At 40.1% G+C, this 16,633-nt stretch overlaps 2 protein-coding genes across 6 annotated transcripts; both read left to right on the top strand.

Moving 5' to 3' along the window:
• Positions 1-2,528: 2,528 nt before the first annotated feature.
• LOC114158232 (R-spondin-3-like) lies at positions 2,529-5,904 on the top strand. The gene is made up of 5 exons (XM_028039572.1): positions 2,529-3,023; positions 3,411-3,602; positions 4,658-4,798; positions 4,881-5,027; positions 5,115-5,904. Exons 1-5 carry the CDS (start codon positions 2,918-2,920, stop codon positions 5,309-5,311), a joined length of 783 nt encoding a protein of 260 aa, XP_027895373.1. The 5' UTR covers positions 2,529-2,917; the 3' UTR covers positions 5,312-5,904.
• Positions 5,905-6,309: 405 nt separating this feature from the next.
• On the top strand, positions 6,310-10,133 carry LOC114158877 (E3 ubiquitin-protein ligase rnf146-like). Of its 5 annotated transcripts, none has more exons than XR_003598488.1 (4): positions 6,311-6,509; positions 7,390-7,455; positions 7,549-9,347; positions 9,450-10,133. XR_003598488.1 is itself a non-coding variant. In XM_028040776.1 (3 exons), the coding sequence occupies exon 3, from the start codon at positions 7,550-7,552 to the stop codon at positions 8,621-8,623; it is 1,074 nt and encodes a 357-aa protein (XP_027896577.1). In that variant the 5' UTR covers positions 6,310-6,509; positions 7,390-7,451; position 7,549; the 3' UTR covers positions 8,624-10,133. The 5 variants fall into 5 exon arrangements, 3 of the variants coding, with proteins under 3 accessions (XP_027896577.1, XP_027896576.1, XP_027896575.1); XR_003598487.1 differs by having other exon boundaries at positions 7,549-9,355; XM_028040776.1 differs by having other exon boundaries at positions 6,310-6,509; positions 7,390-7,451; positions 7,549-10,133.
• The last annotated feature ends 6,500 nt before the right edge of the window (positions 10,134-16,633 follow it).

The raw sequence follows: 16,633 nt of genomic DNA, 5'->3' as shown, positions 1-16,633 counted from the left end.
TTAGTTAGGGAGGTTGAGGTGTATGAATACTTCTTCAAGGACCTTTGTAATTCTCCTCTTCCTGTCACTTATTCGGGCCTCGGTGAAGACATTCCTTGCCCTTATGTCGTTTTTTTTTTTCTTTTCTTTTTCATTCCAGAATCTGATCTGGCACCCCTGGGAGCATTGCCTTCTCATGTTTATCTCCCTGCTCAGATTTGGGGAGGTGTTACTAGGTCGCCCGAGCCCTTCCACATGTCTCTCAGGAGCAGATCTGACTTACTGCTCACTCAGTGATTCACATATTTTTATACCGGAGCCTCAGATAACACATCTGCACATGTTTTCAAAACCCAAATGTAACTGTTTTGACTTCTTTTACTTGCACGCGTGTTGGCTGCAAGGTAATTTGAAATAAATAATAATAATAAAAAAAAAAAAACGTTGGTTTTTAAGGGGGGGGTTTAGAGACTCTAGTTCAACATATGTGCTTCACAGAGATGGTCAATATATCTATGCAGTTTTGCTCCCTGCTGGTTGATGGATGATGTTTCTCTGCAGCAGCTGGCTGGACATCCAGAGGCTCCTCTCACGTGTCATTTTATTGTCCTCTTTTCATGCTTTGCTTTCGCTCCTAGAAGAAAATTGGGCTTTCATTATATATGTGTTTGTTCTTGTGTATTAAAGCTGAAGCCAAACTAAAATGACGCCTTGTCCAGCTCCTCTCTTTAGATTCCTTCTCTTAAATCATTTTTTCCAACATGAATCCTCTCCGGAATGAAGTCCCTCTGCAAATCTCTGGCTGTTTCCTCCTGTGACATTTTTCCAGACAGACTCAGAAGTAAAAAAAAAAACCTTCACGTTTCTTAACAAGGAACACATGCTTTGTCCGCTTTGCTTAAACTCTATTGCATGAAATCGATCTAGGAGCGAACGGACGAAGGCTTACGGGGGGAAAAAGTACGCTTTTATCTCCACATTTTGCCTCGGAGCCAGAAGATGATGGGATGTGAATTGACAGGGTCTGAAAAGATTGCGGGAGAAATGTGAAATAAGTGGGAAAAGGCATTCCCAGACCTCTTTATGGATGTGAGTAACTGTTTTGGGAATGTAGAACATCTCAGAGTTCCCAAAACAACTGATAATACACACTGGGAAGGCAAACAAAATCTTTGACTGTCCTCCAGCCTTTTTTTTTTTCTCGCCTTTTTAGCAAAGATCCTCTATGACACTTGCACATCTCTAAATTTGCTTTCTCATTGAGAGGTAGTCAAATCATCCAGCGAAGTTTTGGTTCTCATTTTTTGAACCAGTCTCTTAATGGAAAACACACAGCTGATGGCTGCTGGTAGCCTTGAACAGAAAAGGTACGGACGCACATTTCCTCTGTATGTGGTTTCAGTCGGCCCGGTTGTGACGGGCGGAGGAAAAAGTGAATTTTAAATGAAAAGAAACAAGAAGTTGTTTTTATGAACTCACTTCTGGTTCCCTCCAAAACTCACCAGCAACTTAAGACGGACTTTATTTTCTAATTCTGTTTTTTTTTTTAAAGCACACCAATCCATACAGTTTAAGAAAAAAAAAGTGTATTATTATTGTATAAAGGTAAATGCTTTGTACTCAAACATCCACAATTGTATAAAACAAGCAGAGAAAGATGATATTCTAAATTTTAAAAGAAACATGTTGAAACCTTGATTTTAACATTTTTCCTGGTGTCCTGATGCTAATGCATTTCCATCTGTTTTTGCAGATAATCAACTGATAAATTATGACTTCATTTTCACTGTAACAATGCTGCATGGCTACGTAACACACAGGCTGTAAACGCTACATGATGCAATAGATAATCAGTGTCACAATATCTTTATAAAAGATGAATGAATGGCGACTAGTTAATGTGGTGAGTGTAAACTGTACGAACTAAACATGTACGGGTTTAGTTCTAGCCTGTGTGAGCTGCAGTTAAAACTGGTTCTTTTGAAGGGTGACCTTTCACCTCGGATCAATCTGAACTCAGGGTGACTTCGGATCAACATCTGCCTGAGTGTGTTAATTTCATTTCTTTCTGTCTATATTGCCACATCAATTGCCCGTTTTGAAAAGAGATGCTAAAGTTTTTGTAATTTTCACACATCCTGGCAAAGTAACATGTCGTGAGGTGGGTTTTGCTTTAAAGTAAAATGTTGTAGTTTAGGTCAGACGTGCAGGAAGCGGGTTTTCCTGCAGCCACGTGGGCTGAGACAAGCAACCATTGCAGCAGCACCGAGAAATTTCTAGAAACCTTCTGCAGCACATGTGCAGAGTCGTGAAAGCTTTGTGCTTTGCCTTTTTTATGAGGATCTACTTTACTTCCATAAACTACATTTGTTCATTGTAATTTTTCTAGACTTACCACAGATCTGATCATCATCTGATTCTTGGTCCCAGCAACCAAGATCATTTACAGTTGAAGACAGGGAGTGGAGGTGGAGATGCACTTTAAAGGTGGGAAAAACAACATAAACTAAACCAAAGAGGGAATCTACCTTCAGAAAGAGCTGGGGGAAAGTTCCCGTCTGTGCACTGATCCAGAGCAACAGACACCGTAGATGTGACAATGGATTAGAAGGAGGGATGAGGAAAAAAGGAAAGGAGGGTGGGAGTGTGAACATGTGTGGGAAGCAAAAAAGAGCTTACTGAAACCTTGCATTTGTTGGAGGCTTGACTATCTTGTGATGGCTCCTCTTCTGTCCGCTTTCTCCATGCCGTCCTGCCAGCTCGCATAAACTCATGGAACGCACGCTGGGCTTTTTCTTGGAGAAAATATTTCTACATTTCACCGCTGCAGTATTTGCATGGACCCAACTGAAGGAATACCATGGAGCCCTACAACGACTCATTCAAACACGTCCCTGCTAGATTTTGGGTGTGACGTGACGCCTCTCTGCATGACTGGATGAACTTAAGGAAAAGGAAAATGCAAATACCAGCGTTAATCTGGATGCTGCAGCTCCTGAACGTTGCAAAAGGCCCGGACAGCACAAGCGTTCTGAGATTTAAACGTGAGTCTGGTGTTTGCGTCGATTCTTCAAAACCAACTGCGAGTCTTTGTGAACTCTCCTGCTAGGGGACAGAGCGGACAAGGGGGTACATATGGAGACGATAAGCGTGGACTGTTCAGCTTTCAGGGAAGGATGTGGTCATAGATTTCCATTTGATTTACTCGCGTGCAGGCAGAGATTTTACAGCTCAGATCACAACTCATAAAAGCAAGTAGCCTGGAATATTTGCATGCTGCAAAACAGAGTCTGTTGAATGGAGTGTGTAATCTGAACCTTAATAGTAGTATTTTTATTTATTTATTTATTTTCCAGTCCAGCTCCTTCCAACAGCTCTCATGCTGTGCAGGATGAATTTTAATTCCTTGTTTACCTCTAAACCTATGACAGGTAGTGATCCGGCGGGCAGCGGCTGTCAGGTAGGATGTGCAACATGCTCTCCGCTGAACGGCTGTCTGTCCTGTAAGCCTCGCTTCTTCTTCCACCTGGAGCTGGACGGCATCCAGCAGAGGGGGACGTGCATGTCCTCCTGTCCCCGAGGTCACTACGGCATGCGCTCTCCCCACATCAGCACTTGCATCAGTAGGTACCCATAAAATTAGAGAACCTAGGTTTAATCAAAGGCTTTCAAAATGATGGATATATTTATATATATAGTGCTCTGCAAACGTGTTCACACTATTTTGGCCGTTATTTTTATTTAATTTTTTTTAGTTTGTTACATTACAATTGCAAGCTTTTTTTTGTTATATTTTTGATTTTATGTGAAAGAGCAATGTAACTGAGGGGCATAAGGAAAGGAAATGAGACATTTTGGATGACAAAATCTGAAAAGTGTGGCATGCTTTTACAGCGGCAACCATTTGGGATATGTTTTTGTTATCTTTAGGGTAAGGTTAGGGCTAGTAACTAAAACCTTTGCCTGTTTTTCTTTGTTTAATAGCTGAAGCGCGGTCAGATTGCCTAAAGAGCCTCTGTAAACATTAACGTGCAACCATTGCCACAGATTCACAATTGGATGTGGGTCTTTACTTTATCTAGGCTATTTTAACTTCTTTTTTTATCTGAAGCCTTTTATTACATGTTAGATGTTTGGTTTTGTTGTCCTGCTGTAAGGTCAGCCTTCACCTAAGTCTCACTTGCAACCTCTAACAGGTTTTCTTCTTGGATATTTGGCTCCGTCTATCCATACATAATTTGCAAAGTAAAACAAAAACCTGGTGCTGAAATATTGTTTTTCTGTTGATTTGGCCTTCTGACATTGGCTTAAATTGTTTTATCAATTCCACAGAACCTTTAATATGATACTAAGTCAATTTGCTAGGAATTATTCCTTAGACTCCTCTTTTAGGTAATCAGTCAGTTGTGAAGCAGCCCCACACTACCATGTTTAACAAAGTCTTGTTAATTGTATCGGTAGAGGTTTGTGCTCATCAAACATCTGTAGCCCCCCCCCAGAAATTCAACAAAATAACAAAAACATCCAATTTTATTTTCAAAATGCATTGTTTTCTTTTCTTTTCCAATATTCTGTATTGCTCTGGCACATGTGGGTCCACCAGCACAAGCAGCAGTATTTTGCTGATGACAATGTGGTTGCTCTGCACTGACCAAGGTTCATTCCTATTGGCCTGCAGAGTGCAAGGTGGATTGCGCCTCCTGCTTCAGCGAAAACTTCTGCACCCGCTGTCATCCCGGCCACTTTCTGTTCCGGGGCAAATGTGAAAGCAGCTGTCCGAACGGGCTGACCGCAAACGCTGCACTGCGAGAATGCACAGGTACGACGCTTCTTCACGGCAACATGAAAATGGCTGAAACTGGGGTCTAAGCAGCGTAATAGATTGCATCTGTCTTTGTCAGAGTGCCCTGAAGGATGTGAGCTGTGTGTGGGGAGGAGCAATTGTACGAGGTGCAGAGCAGACATGTACCTCCTCCATGGCCAGTGCAACCACACATGTCCCAAAGACTTTGAGCCTGATGTCCAGCTCATGCAGTGCATGCCCCAAGGTGAGAGACGCTGTCCTTACCTTGCGTTTTATCCCTCTCGCTCCGATGAGTGTGTTACAGTTTCTGATTGCCCTCTGTCTCTTGAAGTTCATTGTGAAGTTGGAGAATGGACGAGTTGGGGTCAGTGCGTTCGGAAGCACAACACGACGGTCCACAGGCGGGGGGAGGAAACACGCACACGACAAATCCTGCATTTCCCAAGCGCCTCCGGTGACCCATGCCCTCACATTTCAGAGATCAGGAAATGTGCAACAAAAAAGAAGCAGAAAAGCAGGTCGGAATGAGCTGAGGAAATCACTTGTAAATTATTAAACATTAAGTCTTGTATTGCTCCCTTCCACTTTTGGGGATTTGGTAATATTTCTGAAAAATAAGTGATTTTCTCTAAGAGTCCACAAGAAGTGAAAAGAATCGGTTGGTCCATTTAGGATGTTTTTTTGTTGTTGTTTTTTATTAATTGATTTCATGGTTAAAATCTCATATTTAGCTGCCACCATTTCAACATACTACTTTGGTGTATGTTTTTACTCAAACAGTTCAAAGCGACTACAACTTTTTCTCGTGAATGATTCAGACAAATAATGTAGATATTGTGAGACAACAGTGTGAGGAATAAATCTGATCTTTGCACCTGAATGTTACTCAAATATGTTTACAATCTGTAATTTGTAATCCTAGTTTTTTTTATAATGTAAAATGTGATTACATTTCTGTCTGTTGGAAAAGAGATTCCCTTCTTTATGTCATTTTTTCATCTAGAGTTGTTTGATCCTGAGTGGGTATAGTTCTGCCATTGTACATATAGTAAACCTGTGCGGACAATTTTGTTATTTGTGTTGCTATTAAAATTTGCTTCTAAAGTTATAAACACATGAAACGTTTGCCCAGAAATGTTTGTCCAGTCCAGCTACCCAGTTGTCACTTTTCTCTGGACGCAGAGCTTTTAAAATAAAGGGACAGTCACATTATTGTCTGTGTGTCCAGATGGAGAACTTCTAGAATGCCCTACAGGTCATAAGCTATAGTGTATGTAATAGAATAAAAAGGATTTTATAACAAAAAGAATATATTTCAAACAGAAAGGCTTAATCTTTACGCAAAGACATGAAACATTTAAACAAACTTTAACTCTTCCTTTTGAACACTAACGCCTAAAATAAAATGTCAAATGAATCTACATTAACTTAACACAGGGCACATTACTTAATTAAATAAAAAGGAGAAGAATTTCCTCAAACAATTAGGACCTAAGTGCGCAGCTGCAGTAGTGCGTGTCAATGTCTGTGTGTTAGCGCCTCCTCTGGTCACTAAAGGCATCTCAGGACTTGGGAGGGCCGCCGCCGCACCTCAGGCTCTATCAGTGCTAAAACATTATAATTTCTTGTCATATCTTTATACACAGCCAAACAAAATAACTGGGGGTTTATAAATATCTCCATCTGGACATCAGGTGAAGACGTTGTAGGAGTCTCCTGTTTTCAGGTAAGCTAGCTAAAAGCTAACCCCTAGCCTACAGGCTAACATAACAATATTGTAGTGGAGGTGAAAAGATAATATTAGTTTGGGAAATGTTTTACTCGGCTGCTCGTCTGGCAGTTACATTACTCCCCATAAGACAGAAAAACACCCGAGGTCGCGGCAGGACAGGAGAAACTTTATTTTGTTAGCAATTTAACAGTTTGCCAACGTTAGCTTAGCTTGAAGGGCTTAGTTACCACTGTTAAACAGCGTTTTGTAGCTTAATCTATTACGCTACAATTTTGTCATATTGTTTATGACAAAATACATTCTTTCGAAAACAGATAAAAATGTTTGCTACTGTAGAATATTTTTTGTGGTTTTTAGTTAAATTGCGAGATGTTAATGTGGGTTGTGTATGTATGGGCGTTACCAGAAACAAACACCTGTTTCCCCATGACAGCAGAGCGGTAAGAGGGTTACAAACAAGATTAAAAAAATCACTAGGTTCAAGAAGTTTAAAACGAGTGACATTTATATAAAATACCCAGGTGATTACTTACGTTATAAATTCTACTAGTTTTTGACTAAACATTCGACAGTGACAAAACAAATGCTGAAGAAACCTGACAGTGGTAAACAGTTTTGCACTGGTAAGAAGTTACCACAATCAATTAACTAGGAATCTAAATCTGTTCATTTTCATTTGAGTGTCTCAGATTAAAACCCCAAGATTTATACTTTCTGTTTTTGGAGTCATCAAACCGCAGATGAAGTAAAACCAGAAAAGAATGGGCATTTCAAGACTATTGTAGTCTCCATAATGTGTACAGTTTGACGTGCTCAAGAAAGCTGTCCTGTGAGAGATTTTCACCCTGTGCACTGGCTGTTTGTTGTGTTTCAGGGCGAGGAGCAGGAGGAGGACGGGGCACAGCAACAAGAGACCCCAGCCACATGAGACGCATAGCAAGTATTTACCAAACCAGTTAAGCTGTTCACTTCAGTGCAGAAAGGAACAAACTTCCCACCGGGTTTACCATGACGGTTCCGTTTCTCTCCGCAGCATGGCCGGGTGTGGAGAAGTGAACCTGTCTGAGAACACCCCAGCTCCCTCCAAGCTTAAAGAAGATGCAGAAGACGACTCTTGCAGCTCCACCACCACCGCCGCTGTACCGCCAGAGTGCGCCATCTGCCTGCAGAGCTGCGTCCACCCTGTCCGTCTCCCCTGCTGCCATGTCTTCTGTTTTCTGTGCGTGAAAGGCGCCTCCTGGCACAGCAAGCGCTGTGCTCTCTGCCGGCAGGAAATCCCAGAGGACTTCCTGGAGCGCCCGGACCTGCTCTCCCTCGAGGAACTGAAAGCCGCGGCCGCTGGTTTGAACCGCGGCGGGAGCGAGTCGCGCGGAGACTACACGTGGTACTACGAGGGGCGCAACGGCTGGTGGCAGTACGACGAGCGCACCAGCCGAGAGCTGGAGGAGGCCTTCATGAAGGGGAGGAAGAGCACCGAGATGCTGATTGCAGGGTTCCTTTACGTGGCGGATCTGGAGAATATGGTGCAGTATCGGCGGAACGAGCATGGCCGCCGGCGCAAGATGAAGAGGGACGTAGTTAATATCCCTAAGAAGGGCGTGGCAGGTTTGAGGCTGGACTCTGAGCTTGTCTCCGTCCCCTCTTTACCAGCGGCGGTCTCTGCTACGGCAGAGCGTGTGAGCTCAGCTGACGGCTCCGACTCCGCAGGTCAGTCCCAGCCTTCATCCTTTGGGATTTTGGTTCCTCTTCCTCCTGTCAGACCTCAAACGCTCCTCGGACGTCATCTCGGCAGTCCTCTGTCTCCGTCACCGTCGCCTCTGGAACAGTCTTTCTCTCAGCTGCTAATCAGCCAGCCAGAGGGCGAAGAGCTGGAAGGCGACGGCGAGCTGCAGACGTACGAGTCTGCATCGGGGAGCAGCGAGAGTGAAGAGGAGGAGGAGGAAGACAGTGAGAGGAGAGGAGAGCCTGAGGAGCGACTGAGACGCACACAGAGGCCGCTAAGGGAGAACCAGCCAACCAGAGTTCCTCCAAGAGGCATGCCGTCCAGCTCCGGCCTCAGCCTCCGCTCGCGCAGTCCTGATGGACAGTGCACCGTCACAGAAGTATAGCCCACCGGAGGGGTCCCCATTTCATAAGACTCGTTATCAGCTCAGCAAAAGAATGTCTGAAGACGCAAATCATCTCAAAGGTCCGATTAAAAGGAGAAATACCGCTGCTTTATTGTGATAATGTGCCAAATATGATTTTTTGTGTCTGCCTATTTTTTATGTTAAAATAATTAGTGGGTTCAATTTAGCCTGTCTGCTGAAGCTTTACAACAATAAAAATAATTTGCAGTAGGTAGATAAAATTAGAAGGAACATTTAAAAGGACACATATCATGTGCTAAAGCCTTTTCCATTCCAGAAATATAAGCGGCAAGAAAAGGGCTGTTTTCTTACAGATATAAAACAACCTGGTTCTATAACAGGTGGACACTTCAACAGTTCCTGGACAGATCCTGGAACTCTGATGTATCCAACCCCAGTTCTGTGCTGGTAACAGCAAAAATATATGGTTTTAATTCCTTTAAAATTGAATCTTCAGGCCCCTTAAATAGTCAGATGCATTAAATCTATTCAATCTTCTCTTCATACAGCCTCTTTCCTTGTTGTGTCCTTCCTTTCTTCTCTCTTTCTGCTTCTGTCTGTTTGCCCCTCCATCCTACATTTTTTTTCTTTCTTTATATCTTCCCTTACTTTATTGTAAATAAATAATAATCCACTAATAAATAATCCACTAATAACTCACAGGAGTTCCAGCACATATTTATGATCTGTGGAGCCCCCACCCGTGGCTGTGTTCTTGGCTGATATAGAGAAATGTATCGTTTTGGTGAGTTTCATTTTTTTTTTTGCATTTCATTTTCTGGCAAACACAAAACTTATTTTCAAGTCAAACCATGCCTTTTCTCCCAAATCGTTTCAGCTCAGTGATTTTGTTTTAAACATTTTTTTTGGGCTGATAACTTTAATCATTTTTTTTGTTTTCAATTTCTGGGCGATGAAGTGAAAATGAAGCTAAAATGTAGCAACTTGCATAAGCACCGCGGATGCTTAACAGCTGTTTTTCTGTCACGTTGCACTTATTTTTCATTTTGAAATGTAGGTACTCAGGATGTGATCTGCTGAAACTGAAACAGGAGGTTATATAAACGTGACATGTGCGAGAGCAGAGGGAGGCTGTATTCCCTCTATTTTAGTGTCTTGTTTTAATTATGGACTGTTGGTGCTGTTGTGAACAGCGCTGGGTGCTGAAAAGCTACTGGCAGATCCACTGGAAAGTTTTTGTTTCTATGTTCAGGAGCACACATTTGGGTTTCTATTTTTGACTGAGCACTCCTAACAGAGCCACTATCAAAGTAGCTGCACTGACATGTTCTTGGACGAGTTCGGCCTGTTTACTCTCTCGCTCGGGTTCTTTCCCTTTTCCTCCTGCTGGTTTTGGTCGTCTTTTCTCAGTTGGACTCTTTTTTGTGTGCGTGTGTGTGTGACTACCTTTTTTTTTTTTTCATTTGTGTTGTGTTTCTCTAGTGATGTGTTGTGAAGCTATTAAAGTGTAATCAATGACTTAAAATGACATGCTGCTGAATAACATTTTTTAAGACAAAGTTTCAACAATGAAGCATTCATTTAAAAACTAAGGCTGCAAAAAAGAATCAGAATTTCTAGCTCAGGCTTTTTTAAGATTGGTGATTGGCCAGAAAAACGCCATCAGTGCACCCCTGATAACAACTAATACATGTTGTATATATTTAAAAACAATCTGACTTGTGACATTAGATTACGCCAAATATATCCTGTTTATGTCAGGCTGTATTACTAACATTTTTGCAAAATTCCAGAATGATTTTCTAAAATCAGAAGTTAAAACACATTAACCATAAGATTATGGGTTACTGCATAACACATCTTAATATATAATTCAACGTAAAATGAAAATATTAGTCTCTTAACTCATATATTGTTGTTTTCTTTGTTGTTGTGCTGTTAGGTAAATTTGACTTTCCACGACAAAGCCATTCTGAAAGTGGACTCTAAGCTTTCTAATGATGTCAAACACATGGAAATAAAAAAAAGTTGTTCTTTACTACCTACTATTGTGTGCTTCAATAACATTTAGGGCTATTTGCGATTTAGAAGCATAATTAAAGAAAAACCGACTTGAATTGCTTTAACAAACAAAAATCCTTTTCTGCACCATTAAATCTAAAAAGAATTAACCAATTTCTATCGATGGTAGTTTCCTATTGTGTTTATTTAATTTTATGATTTCAGAATAAATAAAAATAACAATAGCTGTTCATGTGCAAGCAGAGCATCATTCGTTACCAAGCAAAGTCTTAAAAAACAAAGAACAGTTCTCACTAACTGAGACGGGTCCTAACCACTCACCTCATAGAGCCGTTCAAAGGAATCCAATCGTTAGTGAACGACACATCAACACTCAGCAGCTACGATTTAGCTTCCTCTGATCATATAATATACCTGGTATCTTTCTTTCCACCGGTATCTGCAGCTTTTCTTTCGAGTGACCCGGTTTTAAGCCAGTTTTTCATCATTATTTTAAACACAATCCTTTGGAAAGCTAACAGTAGCGTCGCACTTTTGAGTTTAACGTCACGGGAAATAAACGGTCGTTCACATGCATTATCTCGAAAAGCTGCCCTGTAGGCATACTTGAAATGTAACAAAAAGAAAAAAAGCAGTTGCTTTATCATGAAAATAAAAAAAGTATGTGGAAATACTCAAGTAACATTTCAAAACAGCAAGTCATAGCTTATGCACGAAATGGTCAGATTATGGACTAATTAGTTCTCAAATGGCTTAAATTACGCAAAGGTCAATGTTTTGGAGCTACTTTGACAAAAGTCCATTTAAATCTTCCAGAATTAATGCGACAGAGCTGACCAGGTGACTAAACAATTCAGTCTACAAACTGGACTCAGTTACACCAGGAGGAATGGGCCGAAATTTCATCAAAATATTGAGAAACGTTTGTTGAAGTGTAACAAAATGGTGGCCCATTTTGTGTTGAAAGACACTTTTCAATGTATATTAACATCTCACTGAAGAAAGTCATAAAATCATCTAAAAATATATTTCCTCTTAGTATTCTTTTCTTTTGCTTTTAGCAAATATAAATAATTTTGGTAATCCCGTCTATTTATTCTGGTTCATATCTCGAGTACATGTTGTTTTCCTAGGTGCTATGATTTTTTGTCCACCAGGCGGAGCTGTTGCACAAAATAACCTTATTTTAAAAACTTTAAAACGAAACTTTTCAACAAGCTCCTGAAAGCCAGAGAAATTCATTCGTAGACCTTTACTTTCACTGTATCCATAGAAGCATATATATAGGCTACAATGCAGTCTAATCGAAATCACATATGCTTCCTTTCATGTGCTCCAAATGTATTGTACAGACTTAAAAATGTCCACAAAGAGATATAATAGAAAGGTCACAGTTGTCCTCTTATATTCACATTAAACTAATGTGATCAGAGAACTTCATGCCCGACGTTTTAAGCAAAGCATAGATAAATTCATAGCAGTGAAATTTGGATATAATTGGTGGATTAATATGCTGCTCCTGCTAAGCTGCAGCTCTCACCAAGAGAGGGAAACCCCAGGCTGTTTGTCTGCAGTTGGAATGTGAGTTGAATTAGAATCATGACTGAATGGGACAGATTTTGGCCAGTGTCTTGCCTGAGTTTCCAAAGACGGTCTGTGTACTGCATAAAAAGTAACCATAGTAACCAGATGTTTGCAGTTTGCAAAAGATACTTTTTCCACATATATAGCCATCTGATTTTGTTTTTCATGTTCTTTTTTTTCATCACATGTTCAAAATGAAGACTAATGAGTTGCACGCAGACTTCAAAATGGAAAGTATGGAAAGATGAATGCAGCCATTTATGCAAAGAAGTCTCCAGTAACTTGGAAAACCATCATTGAGTCAAGAGAAACAGTCAGTCCAGATGTGGCTTCAGGGTACATTTGTCTGTTTTTTCCCCCCCATCATTACATCTGCAAAACTGCTGTATACCAAATAGCTCATTGCAAAACAAGATAATGTGTTCTCTATAATATAAAGCAGAGTGAACAATCATTAAATAGGTAGAAAACGAAAAGATAAAAATGAAAAACTAACAGTTAAAACATGCAGTCTTATGAAAAAGTATTTGCCCTTAGAGATTTCTTTGTTTTAATTCACTGAATGTTTTTTTTTAGGGTGTTTGAGGTCATTGTACAGCATCTCAGTCAGATTTAAGTTCAGTTTTTTACTAGTCCACTCCAAAACCTGTCGTCTTTTAGACCATTCAGAGGAGGAATTACTTGTGTGCTTCAGATCCCGCTTCATAACCCACGTGTACTTGAGCTTTGGGTCGTAAAGTCTGGACATTCTTCAGGATTCTATGCTAGATAGCAAAATTCATGGTTTCATTATGTGTGAAAGAATACTCCAAATCACTCCCACCATGTTACTGATCAGATTGGTGTTCTTTTCACTGAAATGCTTTGTTATGTTCTGAATGAGGATCTATGTCCAGACAGGTCAACTATTTCAACTAGTTAATAGACTAACTTTTGCCACATTAATTCTCAAAATATTTCCACATAATATCCCAAAGTTTTAGGGAATCAAGATGTTTTTTGCTTTTTTTTGTGAGATGGGCCTTTGAATGTTCTTTTTGTCAGCAGTGGTTTTGGCCTTCAAACTCTCAATTACCAGTCGCTCGCTCATATTGTTGAATGTTGAGCTAGCTAGCTGAAAATGTGTCTTATTGTCTAGTCCCTTGATCTGGCTAACTAGATAGCTAGCTTAAGATAGCTAGGTAGTGCTAGTTAGCTAGACAGTTGGACAACTATATTGATAGTTAACTAGATAACCATCTAGGTAACTAGAAAGCTATCTACTAAGCTAGATTGTTCTAGTTAGCTAGCTCTAGCTAACTAGATATACTTAGTTAGCTAGCTCTATCTATCTATCTGGGAGGGAAGAAGGAAGGGTGTATGATCAAAAGATATTTGACAAACAAAGGGAAGGATGAAGACAAAGGTACAAGCAAAAAAAAAAAAGAAAAATTACAACATGCTGCACGGACACCCTGACTTCATGTTTTACAACTTACTGCCCCTTGGTCTGGGCATGCTGTATATGATACGGCCAGACAGACAGAGAGGAGACTATGTTACTATATGTTTTCAGACACATAGCTGCACGTTAAATATGTGCACCATATTATGGCTGAAGACCTCCTGCTGTCCACTTCTTCACACTCCTGGAAACACGCACCCTGTCTCCAGCACCTCCACAAATAGTCCCTTCATATGCATCTTTCATCACCCTGAGGCTCATAACTGAGCTTTGTTAATGTGGGGGTTATTTATGACCATTTTTATTGTTGAGCAACATGGACTGGCCATGTCTGCTGACTTATATATAAAGCATTTTTTTTTCTAAATTCAGGCTCTCTTTGTTTGTTCAAGGCGTTCATGTTCAAATATTTCTATTGCATTTTCTTACAGCTTTGCATATTTTAAATTTGATTTATTGTACAGTATTTCTACCCATAAACCTTTAGATTCACAGACAGGGTAGCTCACCACTGCAGGAGCCAACAATGACTTCACTCCTACTGTAACTCTCATCGACCTCACACCATTAGAGCCTATCAAGTGACATGTCTTCCTAATCCTGGGGCTACTGAACCATTTATATCAGCAACATATCATATTATTACTATGATGACACCTAAAATCATAAAGTCCATTGTAAGTCTTATGTCTAAATACAGCAGAATATAATGATTCAATTTATGAGTTCTCCACCTAGAAGCTTAATGTGTAAGGAAAGTGAAATAAAAGATCCAAAAAGTAGATGCAGTTTGGGCATGCACAAACAAAAATATCCACCACAGCTCTTGATTACAATCATTAAATATCCCGACTATTAATAAATATTGAAATTAGGCATTTATCAATATTTTTCTCCCTCTAATTGGAATGGCGTTTTAATATACTGCCACATAAAAGCCAGCTTCTATTCTTGAAATTATAATGTGTTTAGCTGACGTAAATGTTTGCTTTACATCACCAGCCTGCACTGATGAGGGACTTAAATAGTTGTAGTGAATGAGGCGTGGCTGAAAGATGGCATCTATGATCTATTTAGTTATGTTCCTGTGATCATGATGGGGAACTTTATTCCTCCTCCTGACCTCGGTTTACATGTAGGAAACGTTTAATACTGTGGAAAGTAAGTTACACAACATAACACAAATAACACATTTTACACCCTCATAACTACATAATGGATTGCAACAAACCAGATAATTGGGTTGTTGCGATTATAGTCTTCTCTCTTAAACATCTGAAACCCTGGTGAACAACAACTATTGGAGTTATTATTATTATTCTGTCATGGCTGCGGAAAATTCAAATAAAAATTTATTGGACGGAAGCCTGTAAATGTTTTTGAGGCAGCACCTCAAACAAAATGCTTCCTTGTGTGTCCACAAGGATTGTGGACTATTTCATGAGTCTTTATTAGGAGATGGGTTCTGTATCCCAAAATGCGTTATGGCCAAAAAATGGTTTGTGCTGACTTAGGCTGAAAAGCCACTAGGAAGGAGCCAATACTTCAAAAGTCAGATTATGGCAGAGGCACTCAAGGACATACACTTTAACTTTGAAGATGGGTCCTCTTGTTTTGTGAAATTAAAGTATTTGGAAATAACAAGGAACTTTATATTTGTAGAAGAAATAGGGACACTTTCAACCTTTAGAACATTTTGTCATAGTTCTGAATTATGGGGTGTCATCATCATTTGGATGGTCATTTTGAATGAAAAGCTTCAGAACAACCACTTTTTAGGTATTACAACTGAATTCTAACTGGATTAAGGCCTTCAGTGTTTCAAAATATTATTTATTGATACAATCATCACCTAAACAGAAAACCTTTTTCTATGCTTTGCCTTTCCACCCTACATTGGTGTGGAAAAATCTTTTTTTCAGCAATTGTTTTCTTCTTACTTCTCTTAAGGTCAGATTTGTGACGTGAACACATTAAGTGCCATGTCTCCTTTTCTAATTAGCCCTTTGCATGACCTGCTTGTAAGTTTAGGTGGAGCATGGTAGATTTGTAGATGTATTCTTCCATTTTCGGATAATTGAGTGCCTTGAGAAAGCTAACCACTGCTACAAAGCACTGTAAATTATCTTAACAGTCCTTAGCAGCATTGCTGCGTCCTCTTTAAAGCATGCGTTTATGCACTGAGGAAAACAAGGTCACATGAATGGGCCATGAGCCAGATGAGGGCCAATGTAGTTGCTCCCAGCTGACCAGTCCGCTGAAGCCAATTTAAAATTTGTCATTCGTCACAAGATAAATAGATCCCTATAGTCACCTCTGCCAAGCAACACCAGCTAATCCCACGATAGCGCCGCTCTTGTTTTGAAAGGTGACTCTGGTGGGTTGCCTTTCAAAGATGGAGAAATTTAGACCCTCTTTCTATTTTAATAATGAGCTCCGGAATCCTCTGTGCTTTTGACTCCTTCTCTCCGTACTTAATGTCTCTGCCTCTTGCTCTGCTGCTCTCGCCATGTGCCATTTGAGATGGCTGAGTCAATGGACGGATACCAACACACTGACAGTTTGGACAGTTGGACGAAGACAGAGGGAGACAAACTGTGACTCACTGTTCCCAAATCCAAAGGGACAATTTGTACCTTATAGAATAAGTGGGTGAGAGATGGAGTGCAGAGTGGTGGGATTCGATTCTACAAGCAGGGTCACAAAAAGTTGACCTGTAGATTTATAATTCAAGCAATCAAGACTCTCAGCTCATGAACACATACAGAATCTAGATAAGGTATTCTAGAAGTGCGGAGTGTTTAGAAAGTAAATTAACATGATCACAGCATTTTTTTTAGCTTGTTTATTTTTCATATCTTTAAAATACTCTCAATCAAATAAGAGAGGAATACAATAAACTCTGATGCTTGCAATTTGATTAAAATAAAATACAACATGGAGATTGTTGTGGTTTGCGTAGCCCGTGAATGAGGAAG

The sequence above is a fragment of the Xiphophorus couchianus genome, chromosome 15 (genome assembly GCF_001444195.1).
Source record: "Xiphophorus couchianus chromosome 15, X_couchianus-1.0, whole genome shotgun sequence".
Lineage (NCBI taxonomy): Eukaryota > Metazoa > Chordata > Actinopteri > Cyprinodontiformes > Poeciliidae > Xiphophorus > Xiphophorus couchianus.
The sequence above is the reverse complement of the archived record's forward strand: the minus strand, read 5'-3'. Positions and strand labels throughout refer to the sequence as shown.

What these genes read in the sequence shown, in the direction of transcription:
- LOC114158232 (XM_028039572.1), top strand. Translation starts at nt 2,918, where the DNA reads ATGAACTTAAGGAAAAGGAAAATGCAAATACCAGCGTTAATCTGGATG. An exon ending in AAGCGTTCTGAGATTTAAAC is followed by an intron (nt 3,024 to 3,410) that starts GTGAGTCTGGTG and finishes AACCTATGACAG; the next exon opens with GTAGTGATCCGGCGGGCAGC. An exon ending in CATGCAGTGCATGCCCCAAG is followed by an intron (nt 5,028 to 5,114) that starts GTGAGAGACGCT and finishes TGTCTCTTGAAG; the next exon opens with TTCATTGTGAAGTTGGAGAA.
- LOC114158877 (XM_028040776.1), top strand. Translation starts at nt 7,550, where the DNA reads ATGGCCGGGTGTGGAGAAGTGAACCTGTCTGAGAACACCCCAGCTCCC.